The following is an 11,829-nucleotide window of genomic DNA, read 5'->3' as shown; positions in this document are numbered from 1 at the left end:
TGATGACCCCCAGCCATCATCATTTTTCATTTTTCATTGGAGAACATCATTAGTCATTTTTCGTTGGAGAACAAGTAATAGAAAATCCAAAACGTATAGCTTGGTGAAAGATAATAAGGCTATTGGAAACTGTTTTCCCATCACTTTTTTGTTATAATTATAGTTCCACAAATAGGAGTGGTTAACAAGCTAAATATTTATACAAGTCTGCTTTTTTCCCCCCAAATCATAAGTGGTATGTTCATATGTATATTCTATACAAATATAATTTTACTGAAAGTTCTCAGGAATAAACTGTAAAAATAAGAATCACCAGCTATGTAAGAACACAAAGATAGTACAGAGTGAGAGCTTTTTAGTGTTTTTAATTGCACTACTGGCATCAGGAACCTCACTCACTTAAAAATAATTTCTTTAAACTTAACACGGGGCAAAGTTGAATTCCCATACGTCAGTTACACCTAGAGTCCCTTTAGGCTTGTATGAGGCCCGGGCTGGTTCCTTGCTTTTAAGGCACAAGGGACCAACCTCCACCGTGTACAGAGCCCAGTTACTCACTGAGGTATGGAATGTGTTTTGGGGGGGCGTGCTGTGAGGGATCTCTTTCCTGGAAATGGGGGTAAAATCTTAAGACGGTTCTTTACTGAGCTTATAAAGTTCCTGGAAAGCCTCAAAACAGAAGCTCAGATTACCTTGCAGGGGCCGACTAACCATGACTAGTACCAGGATTTTTTTTTAGGTGGATTTTTGAAAACTTTGAAATGCTTTTGTATCCGCAGTGATGAAAAAGGATGGTTTTTCCTAGAGTACAGAATAGAAGCTTTGCAGCTGGAACAGGCCCATAAACGTGAATCCGGGCTGGACCTTGCCTGGCTCTAAGTGCGGCGTAATCTGTGACCCGTGTGTTAGAAAGACCTTCCCTTTCACCCCTCTTCTCAAGGAAAGCCAGAGTTCCCCTCTCAGCATAAAACACGGCCCGCACACAGGTGCCCTCCACACCCACCAAGGACAGGCAGGACCCTCGGCATCCCCGCGCCCTCTCCCTGCAGGGCCCTCCTGCTCACACCGGAACGGGGGTCACGGCCCGCCGGGGCACACCTGGTGCCAGGCCCAGGGGTAGGAACGCGGACTCACAGGCTCTCGTGTCCCCTTGACTTCTCGACTAGGTGTCATTGTGCTCAAAAGTATCAAGACACAGCCGGCATTATGTGAGTAGCTGAGCATCACACAGGCAAAGCCGAAGCTGGACACTCCTGGGCGGGGGAGGACGTGGCTTACAGGACAGCCGAGCCGACTCCTTGCCGGCACAGAAGCAGCGCACGGCAGGGCGTGGTCAGCTTTCTTCCCGCTCCGCCCTCAGTCCCACTGAAAACAGAGCCTGGCACATCGCAGGTTCTCAGTAAAGACTGGCTCCTGAGGCGCAGCCTGCGTCCCGCCGGGCTTTTCCTGGGGCTTTTTCTCAAAGTCTGACTTCACGAAGCGTAATGTACAATATAACACACAATGCTGAACACCGAGTTACAGTTTTCTACAAACGCGCTGCAAGAGCTCAAAGGCACAGCTCTCTGGAACGTCTGTGTGGTAGGCACCAGCTGGGAAGGCTAGTTTCTGCTGACCTTGGACATCTGCGCTGCGGTATTGCCTCTGGCCCCCAGAAAGACCATGGCCAGCGCCGATGAAATGCTGAAGGGGGAGATGAAGATGTTGCCGGCAGGATCGCTCTCATTCAGGGTGCGGAACAGGTCCAAGGCGAAGCGGGTGTTTGCCGCGCTCAACTGCTCCATGGTGAGGCTGCAACACAGAGCAGAGCCCCGAGCTGCCCCCTGCCGCACCAGCCAATCAGCAGTGCCCCTTCCCCACCTCCTCCTCAAGGCAGGCCAGCCACCCTGAAATACCCTGCAACGAACTTGTACTCTCTCTCTCCCTCTCTGCCTCTCTCCCGCGGAGGGCAAGAACACTCCATGGGCACTGACGTGGGGGCTTGGGGCGACTGGCCAAGGATTCGGCAGTGACATGGGTCCCGGACTCTGTGTCCTAAAGGGCCCTGGCCGTGCAGACAGGTGCATCTGGGCCCTTCCCTACCACACGTGGGAGCGCACTCTTCCCACCCCCCGTTCAAGGCTCTGATTCACCTAAGCCATGAATCCACTGCCCACTTTTACCTGAGAAAGAATGTTTCTATTAGAACATCACAGCTACCTGCTACTCATGAAAGCAAATTCCAGCAAAAGAGACCGAAGTATCCTCATTTTTGAGCTTCACTTGCTGGTGTTTAGAGAGGTCCCCTGTCTCACAGCTGGTGAAGGAGGTGAGAGTGGGAACCCAACACAGGCCCCGGGGTCACGTCGGGCAGCCGGACAAGGAGAAGGTGACAAGTACCCTCTGTCACTCCCGCGGGCAGGGAGGGTCTGCAGGTGAAGCACCTGGCCTGGCGCTCAGCTCAGCCAAGCACTCTCCCCACCTGACCTCGACTCTCAGCCCACATGCAGCCCCGGGGGAGGAACCGTCGTGCTGGCTGCCCAGCGTGGAAGTCCGAAGCTGAGTTATTACTCTTGTTGCTCATAAATAATCTCTAGGATCGCACTGGCCTCCCTTCCCTGCCTGCAGCCGCGGAAAGGAGAAGCCGCTGCACCCGGGCTGCCTGGAAACCGTCACAGAGAGAGAAACACTCTGGACTCCGCCTTCGGCTTCGGCTTCCGCCTTCAGGCCCCAGGGGGCGACCTATGTCCGCCGCAGGCCACCCGGCCTAGCTCCCGGGACAGGGCGCCGGGGACCCCGGGTGGGGCGCAGGGCAGGTGGCGGTAACCACCGGACGCGGGGACCCCGCGGCGCTCACGGCCGGGCGGGGTGACCACCGGACTCGGGGTTACCGCGTGGCGCACGGCGGGGCTGGGTGACCACAGGACGCGGGACCCCGCGGGGCGCACTGCGGGGCCGAGTGACCACCGGACGCGGGGACCCCGCGGGGCGCACGGCGGGGCGTGGTGACCACCGGACGCGGGGACCCCGCGGGGCGCACGGCGGGGCGTGGTGACCACCGGACGCGGGGACCCCGCGGGGCGCACGGCGGGGCGTGGTGACCACCGGACGCGGGGACCCCGCGGGGCGCACGGCGGGGCGTGGTGACCACCGGACGCGGGGACCCCGCGGGGCGCACGGCGGGGCGTGGTGACCACCGGACGCGGGGACCCCGCGGGGCGCACGGCGGGGCGTGGTGACCACCGGACGCGGGGACCCCGCGGGGCGCACGGCGGGGCGTGGTGACCACCGGACGCGGGGACCCCGCGGGGCGCACGGCGGGGCGTGGTGACCACCGGACGCGGGGACCCCGCGGGGCGCACGGCGGGGCGTGGTGACCACCGGACGCGGGGACCCCGCGGGGCGCACGGCGGGGCGGGCTGACCACCGGACGCGGGACCCCGCGGGGTGCTTGCGGATCGGAGCCTCTCCCGCCCGGCCCAGATCCCTGCCCGGCCTTACCTGCTGCTGGGCTGTCTGGGCGGGGCGCGAGGTCTGCGGAGCGCGCCGAGCGCGGCCCTTATAGCGGCGGAAGGGAGTGTCTCCGGCAGGCGGGGCGGCGCGGCCGGCAGGGCGGGCCTGCCCCGGGGTGATTTACTTCCTAGGAGTCGGGGCTGCGGCTGCGCGGGGCACAGGGCGGGCGAGCGGGGCTCCACGCAGCGCCCTCCTGGGGGCCCAGCACCCCTCTGAATTCCGGGCAAACTCAGCTCTCCGGAAAGGACCTGATGGGCTATTTCCTACTAAGGTGTGAATGACTGAGATGACAAGGTGCCACCTCTTAGAGGGCAAACCCGCCTCTTTGGAATCTTACCCAAACACTCCAAACTCCTGGTTACTGGGGGCTGGGGGTGTGTGAGGAGGGGCCTCCAGGGTGACATAAAACAGAATCAGTTCCAAGACTCCCCTGGCAAGTGATGACTCCACCAGTCTCGGTCAACTCATTTACTGGAAGCACACCATGAGAACGCCCATCCGTGTGAATAAAGTGTTTCTCACCCATTATACTAAAATGTAAACGGACCAGTTTTTCCCCTATGCGTAATGTTAAAGTAGAATGACTATCCTTGAAGAGTAAAAGCAGTAACTTTCTGTGAGGTCTTTTCTTCCCTCCTTTAAATGCCTGGCTATGTAATTTCACCAAAATTGATAGTACTTGAGGGTATGGAATAATTCTGCATTCTTGAAACTTCTCCCGCGCTTTTTTTGCAAATCTCAACATGAAAAGGGGACAAAGGAAAAATCCTATTTTTAAATTAGTATGGATAATACAGTGTAAATGGGTTTGTAGATCTTTTTGACTCTGAGAATTTGTTTATAAGGGGCAGAGAAGACCCAGTAATGAGAGATAAAAAGACTCTCTATAGTTTTTTTTAAAGTAGTAAGACATTAATAACTAAGATTGTAGAGTGGGGCAAAAGTGATTGCCAACTGCACCAGTTTCTCCTGGATCTTGGCCCAGAAATTCGTCATGATCATGTCAACCTTCCTCCTATGGACTGATGCTTATTTTGTTTGGTTGGTTTTTCAGTTGGTCTTAAGAGGTTTGAGTTACTTAGTTCACCATGAAGAGTAGACGTTTTCCACATAAAATATGAACTGGGGGCTTCCCTGGCGGTGCCGTGGTTCGGCCTCCACGCCTTCACTGCTGAGGGCCCAGGTTCAATCCCTGGTCGGGGAGCCAAGATTCCACGTGCCACGTGCAGGGAGGCCAAAAAAAAAAAAAAAAGAAAGAATTGGATCTAGTCTCTGCTCTTGAATCTACTAGTTTTTCTGATTTCAACAACTGACTGGTAGTCCATGGGCCTGATCCCTCAAATACAAAAAGGAGGATTTGAGCAGATTGGCTTGGAGCCCACGTAACTTGATTAACACGATTTAGTCTAAATCACTGAGTAGATTTTAGGATGGGGAGGCCAAGGGAAGAGGCGGCAGGTGCTAGTAAGTATCTTAAGAAAACAAGAAGGAAGAAACGCTTGCCAACATGAGATTTGCTGAAATTTTGTTTTGTGCTGTGGAGTCACTCCCTATCAGCACTGACGTGATCGTCGTTCAGGCCAAGAACCCCCTTTTGCAGTCTTGGCTTTTCTGAGATCAGGGAGAAACAAGAAGAGGACGGAGGCCAGTCTGGTTTGCAGAATCTTAGGGAACTTTATTAACCAGCCCACCAGCTTTAGGGGAGCACAAAGCTGCAGCAGTTCTCGCCCCTTCCAAGGAGCGCATTGACAGAGGGTTCTATTAATCAGAGCCCATCTCACCCCATCTCCCAGCACAGCGTTGCATTAGGCCGTCCCATTACCATAAAAACCTGTACCATAGTATGGACGTCAGGAGCCTTTATCAGAAAACACGGCAGAAGCCGGTTAACAGTGAGATCTCTGCGCCACCTCTGTGCTTAATAGTATCTCCTACGCCATTTTTCTTTTTGTCGTTTCTTGGCATCTTTCAGGGTAAGACACCTACTGCTCGATTCCTTGTGACCCCACACCAACTCATATCAGGAGGGAGAAGGGAGCACAAAACAGGGACGGGTTAGGTTATCACCAGGTGGCTCTTTGATAGTTTGAAACCTGGAGGGCTGTAATGGGATACAAATCCTGCAGAACACAGGGTCAGAGACATTGCCAAGGCAAGTCTGTCTTCATAACGCAGACCCGTAATTGGGGCGCTCTGCGGTATTTCAATTGAATATCTGTTTTTAAGTCTCCCTTCAACAATCAGGGTGTCCCTATATTACGGCTTCCAAAAGTCTATCTGTAAAACAGACGACACAGTGACCGTGTTCCCCCCGGCTCTCAGGAAAGTATAGCAACTTCATAGATGTCTACATTGTCAAGAATCTACACATCTGATTTTTTCTTTCTTTTTTTAACTTGATGCATTCAAAAGAAATCACTGGATTTTTTTAGCATAAAAAAAGAAGAACAGATAGCCATGGCAAGTTAATGGGTGTAACCAGCCAACAGAACTGAGCTTACAAAGGAGATTAAAGTTTCATTTTTGGATAGTAGTTTTACCGGTAAAGGTCTATGAAAATGGTCACCATTGAAAGGGCAGGAAGACGCTCCAAGCTTGACCCACATGTCGTGGAGCGGCTGGGCCCGTGAGCCATGGCCGCTGGGCCTGCGCGTTCGGAGCCTGTGCTCCGCGACGGGAGAGGCCACAACAGTGAGAGGCCCGCGTACCGCCAAAAAAAAATTAAAAAAAAAAAATCCACCTATCAGAATTGCAAATTTGAAGTGACCTTTGATTAGCAATGAAATGCAACTCAAATGCTTCCTTCTGTTTAATTTCCTTTAACATGGTACTAAGTTAGCCAAGCCCCGGGGGTGCTTCTACTTTAAAAAAACCAACTCGAGGGGCAGATCAGGGTGACACAAACTGCCCACAAAGGGCCGATGCTTCAAACAAGTCAATTGTTTAAAGGCTAAAAGCAGGAAAATTCTTCTTTTCTGGAATGTGTGATAAACAGTGGGCCTCATTTTGTGACTGGCCATTCTTTTTCAGGAAAAGAAAAATTTCTTAACCAAAATGTTTTTAGTCACTAATAAATAAATCCCTTCTTCAAATCTTCCAAGTTAGATGCCTAACTCTCACAGGAAAGCTTTTAACAAATATCCAAAAGGTAGGACAGTTCCTCCCCTGAAACACAGGCCCCACCCATGATGCGGCATGGCCGCGACAGTCCCTACGGAAGGAACACAGGTGTCCTGTGGGTGCGTCAACTGCTCCGTGACTACGACAGAAACACAGACCAGAAAAACGACCTGAGGAGCCTCAGCCCCACCTCCCGACCCGGGTTTCTTAGACAAGATGTTGGCAAAATTATTTATGACCACAGCGGCTTGTAAATATTGAGCCACAAGATTTTCATCTCTTTTAGTCTACACGCAATGTTAGTTTTCATTTTTAAGTGTAGTTTGGGGAACTTATGGGTAGAAAACATTTAGCATCTTCAGTTAAATTATGTTTACATTTCCACTTTAAGGAATTCCTGCATTTGAAAGCTGTGGGGACATCCCCCCGTGGCGTGGCGCAGTGCTTATGAATCCGCCTGCCAATGAAGGGGAGTAAGGGTTTGAGTCCTGGTCCAGGAAGATCCCACATACCGCGGAGCAACTAAGCCCGTGCGCCACAACTACTGAGCCTGCTCTCTAGAGCCCGTGAGCCACAACTACTGAGCCGGGTCTCACGGCGGGGCTGGGTGACCACCGGACGCGGGGACACCGCGGGTCTCACGGCGGGGCTGGGTGACCACCGGACGCGGGGACCCCGCGGCGCGCACGACGGGGCGGGATGACCACCGGACGCGGGGACCCCGCGGCGCGCACGACGGGGCGGGATGACCACCGGACGCGGGGACCCCGCGGGGCGCACGGCGGGGCGGGCTGACCACCGGACGCGGGACCCCGCGGGGTGCTTGCGGATCGGAGCCTCTCCCGCCCGGCCCAGATCCCTGCCCGGCCTTACCTGCTGCTGGGCTGTCTGGGCGGGGCGCGAGGTCTGCGGAGCGCGCCGAGCGCGGCCCTTATAGCGGCGGAAGGGAGTGTCTCCGGCAGGCGGGGCGGCGCGGCCGGCAGGGCGGGCCTGCCCCGGGGTGATTTACTTCCTAGGAGTCGGGGCTGCGGCTGCGCGGGGCACAGGGCGGGCGAGCGGGGCTCCACGCAGCGCCCTCCTGGGGGCCCAGCACCCCTCTGAATTCCGGGCAAACTCAGCTCTCCGGAAAGGACCTGATGGGCTATTTCCTACTAAGGTGTGAATGACTGAGATGACAAGGTGCCACCTCTTAGAGGGCAAACCCGCCTCTTTGGAATCTTACCCAAACACTCCAAACTCCTGGTTACTGGGGGCTGGGGGTGTGTGAGGAGGGGCCTCCAGGGTGACATAAAACAGAATCAGTTCCAAGACTCCCCTGGCAAGTGATGACTCCACCAGTCTCGGTCAACTCATTTACTGGAAGCACACCATGAGAACGCCCATCCGTGTGAATAAAGTGTTTCTCACCCATTATACTAAAATGTAAACGGACCAGTTTTTCCCCTATGCGTAATGTTAAAGTAGAATGACTATCCTTGAAGAGTAAAAGCAGTAACTTTCTGTGAGGTCTTTTCTTCCCTCCTTTAAATGCCTGGCTATGTAATTTCACCAAAATTGATAGTACTTGAGGGTATGGAATAATACTGCATTCTTGAAACTGCTCCCCTGCTTTTTTTTGCAAATCTCAACATGAAAAGGGGACAAAGGAAAAATCCTATTTTTAAATTAGTATGGATAATACAGTGTAAATGGGTTTGTAGATCTTTTTGACTCTGAGAATTTGTTTATAAGGGGCAGAGAAGACCCAGTGATGAGAGATAAAAATACTCTCTATAGGTTTTTTTAAAGTAGTAAGACTTTAATAACTAAGATTGTAGAGTGTTTTACAGCTGACTGGAATAAAGAAACCAACATTTACTGAAAGCCAGTCATAGTTAAGTTGAGTGGTTGATAAAACCGGTAGCGTCTCCACCATGTCTCAGAGAGCTAGAGACCCCGCATCAGCTTCTAGCAAGAGGTCGGTGTGAGGAAGCCGAGAGAAAGAGGCTGCGCTGTAAAGCTGTTAAATTAAAATCCCAGACACGTAAACCAAGGAAAAACGGGTTCTGAATTTTCTTTTTTTCTCCTGACGTTTTGTATTTGTACTCACCTGGAGTTAGTAATCTGAGTCAAATATGAAATGAAACCCCTTCCTAAATCAATACATACTGTATAAGGTTCGGACAGAAGGGACTTTATACACCAGTCATCCATCAATCCGCGTGCTGTGCAAGGTGGAGGCAGAGTAACCACTCTGTGCGCTCTTGCGGCTTCAGAGTGTAAAGGGCCCCTGACCAAGGTCACACAGAGATTCTCGGACACGCAGGATGGCACGGCCCGCGTGGTGCAATGTTGGGCGTATCTGCTGAGCTCGAAGGTGTGGTACCCTGGCTAGATTAGCGATTTCGTCTCCTGGGACAAACCCAACAGCATGCGTGTGAGGGCGGGCGCCCAGAGACAGGCGCGAGCATGTTCATCACAGCGGGATTGGAGTCAGGTCCAAGCCGAAGAATGGAGAAATCATACAGCAGAACAGCGTACAACAGCAGAAATGAAAAAACCGCGGCAACGCACGGCGACTTGGCTGCATCTCCAAGCGCACTGCGAAAGGAAAACGCGCACGCAGCTGTGTGAGCTGTGTGCTTCTGGATACACAGAGTTCAGAAGCGCAGAACCAACTCGTGGGGTTAGAGGTCAGGAGAGAAGGGGACCCTTGCGGAGGAAGGCGGATTGCACTGACTACATTTTCCTATGTTCTGTTTCCTTGATGCTCTGGCATTTGGGATCTTGGTCCTGGAGAGACTGCGGGCCCAGGGCAGGCGGGTTCCCAGAGATGGGGAACGACGCCACTGCAAGCGCACCTTGACACACAAACCAGGCCGCTCAGTGCCCTCACTCTCAACTCTCCCCTTCATCAAAGCCCCGCCGGCCCTAGCCCACCCAGCACCAGGCAGCCCGAGCCCACGACAATGACCCAAACTATCCCGTCCAGTACCAAGCTTACCTAGTGCACCTACCGTGTCTTGCCTGTTCCTTCCTGCAAGAGCCCCAATAAAGGCCCCACCACCTCTGCCCTCTCGTCCTCTGCTTCCTGGCCCGCCTGGGGGCTTCCCAGGTCCCACGCGATGTGGCGTGCCATCGTGTGCCTCCTGTCCCTGCGGATCTGTGCCTATAAACCTCCTCGTGACACTCACGTCCCCGTCAGCTGCCTTGGGAGGCCGGATTAGAGCAAATCCCCAGTTCATTTTCAGCACAAGGGTTGTGAGTGGGAGCGCTCCCGGGATGCTGCTTACCTGCCATGTCTGGACGGGTGGCGACACAGGGGTATTGATTTTGGGATAATGCACTGCGTTGTACACGTAAACTGTGTGCTTTGCTGCATGTATGTTATACTTTAACAGAAATCAGTCCAACGTAGCCACAAAACACACTGAACGTCAGTAATTATTTCCTGTCTTTCCCCCTCCCACCCCTACCCTCCGACCGGGATTACTCAGCTTGAAGCTGGTCGGGGCCCTTTGCCCTCCAGCATCTCCGCTCCCCCAACTCTGCTGGGTGTGCCCGAGGGACTCAGGGGAGCTAGCGACCCCCTGCCCTTCCTGCTCTCCTGCACCCAGCCGCACGCAAATCCCCAAATCCAGGTAAGAAGCGTCCTGTCTACTCTCTCGTGCGGGGACACGTCAGTCCTTGGTTCAAGGTGCCAAATGAAAAAGGCGGTGCCGTATAAATTTTTCAAAGATCCACAGCTAGGTTCGTAAAATCCATGGGAAGGAGAAAATCCCAAACAGGCACCAATCGATGTTTGAGAACTAATCGTCCTTATGTTACTGACCTCAAGGTTAATTGTATTGTGGTTAGGGAACATGATCTCTATATTACTTCAATCGTGAGAAGTGTTTTGACACTTGCTTAATGACCCAGTATATGGTCAATTTTTGTAAATACCCCTTGTATTCAGATACATCCGAAATCCATTAGGGGCAGTGCTCTCTATATGACCATTAGGATGAGTGCACTAATCATTTTGTCCAGCTCTGTACTTAGATTCACTACGCATGTTTAGCAAGATAATGACTAAATACCAGTATTTCTGTCAACAAACAGAAAATGAAATTAAAAGAAAAATACCACTTAAAATAGCATCAAAAAAGTCAAGTACCTGGAAATATAGCTAATAAAATATATGCAAAACCTCTATACAAAAAAAATTTTTTTAATTATTAACAGAAATTTTTAAAAATCTAACTGAATGAATATATCACATTCATTGAGTGGAACCCAATATTGTAATGATAGTTGTTTTTCTCTGACTGATTTTTTAAATCAATCCCAATCCCAATAAATATGCCAAAGAAAGGGTGTGCCTTTGTGTGTGTCTATGCACTTGCGTGTGTGTGAAGCTGGGCAGGCTGAAACAGATCTTTGCAGGTACTGACATTTGATATATGACAGGTGACAAGGCATCAGTGGGGAGATGATAGAATACTTAAAAAAAAGGTAGTGGCAATTGAATATATGTAAAACATTAAAGAAAGAAAGATGAGGAGAGAGAGAGAAGGAAGGGAGGGAGGGAAGAAAGAGAGAGAAAGAAAGAAAGAAAGAAAGAAAGAAAGAAAAAAAGAGAAAGAAAGAAAGAAAAAGAGAAAGAAAGAAAGAAAGAAAGAGGTAGGAAGGAAGAAAGAAAGACAGAAAGACAGAAAGAAAGAAAGGAAGAAAGAAAGAGGGAAAGAAAAAAGGAAGGAAAATATTCCTTACCTCACACTATACCAAAAAATCAATGCCAAGGGTATTTAAGATCTATGAAAGCAATATGAAAAATAAAATGAAATAAACTTTTAGAAGAAAATGTAGGAGAATTTTCCATGAGTTTGGGGTAGGGAAGAAGTTTTTAAAGAAGAAAAAGAAAGCATTTACTATAAAGGGAGTAATTAATAAATCTATTACTTTAAAAATAATAATTTCTCTTTATTACCAAGACAACATTAAGACAGTTAAAAAGACAAGCCACACAACTGAAAGACAATTGAAAGGCATACAATGGACAGACTGTTATCGTGTTTGTGTATAACTTTTACAAAGCACATTAAAAACACATTAAAAAAACCCAAGCAAACAATTTGAATAAACACTTGAAAAGAGGAAATCGAGGGCTTCCCTGGTGGCGCAGTGGTTGAGAGTCCGCCTGCCGATGCAGGGGACACGAATTCGTGCCCCGGTCCGGGAAGATCCCACATGCCA

General features: G+C 51.2%; 1 protein-coding gene across 1 annotated transcript in view; it reads right to left on the bottom strand.

Moving 5' to 3' along the window:
- The window catches only part of LOC112064339 (leukocyte elastase inhibitor-like), a 26,081-nt gene that overhangs the window by 10,531 nt on the left and 3,721 nt on the right, over window positions 1–11,829 (bottom strand). Inside the window, exon 4 of the mRNA XM_055080035.1 lies at window positions 1,617–2,078. Coding sequence (XP_054936010.1) covers window positions 1,617–2,078 — 462 coding nt within the window. The remainder of the gene's footprint in view (window positions 1–1,616; window positions 2,079–11,829) is intronic.

The sequence above is a fragment of the Physeter macrocephalus genome, chromosome 18 (genome assembly GCF_002837175.3).
Source record: "Physeter macrocephalus isolate SW-GA chromosome 18, ASM283717v5, whole genome shotgun sequence".
Lineage (NCBI taxonomy): Eukaryota > Metazoa > Chordata > Mammalia > Artiodactyla > Physeteridae > Physeter > Physeter macrocephalus.
This window is presented reverse-complemented; position numbering and strand designations above follow the sequence as displayed.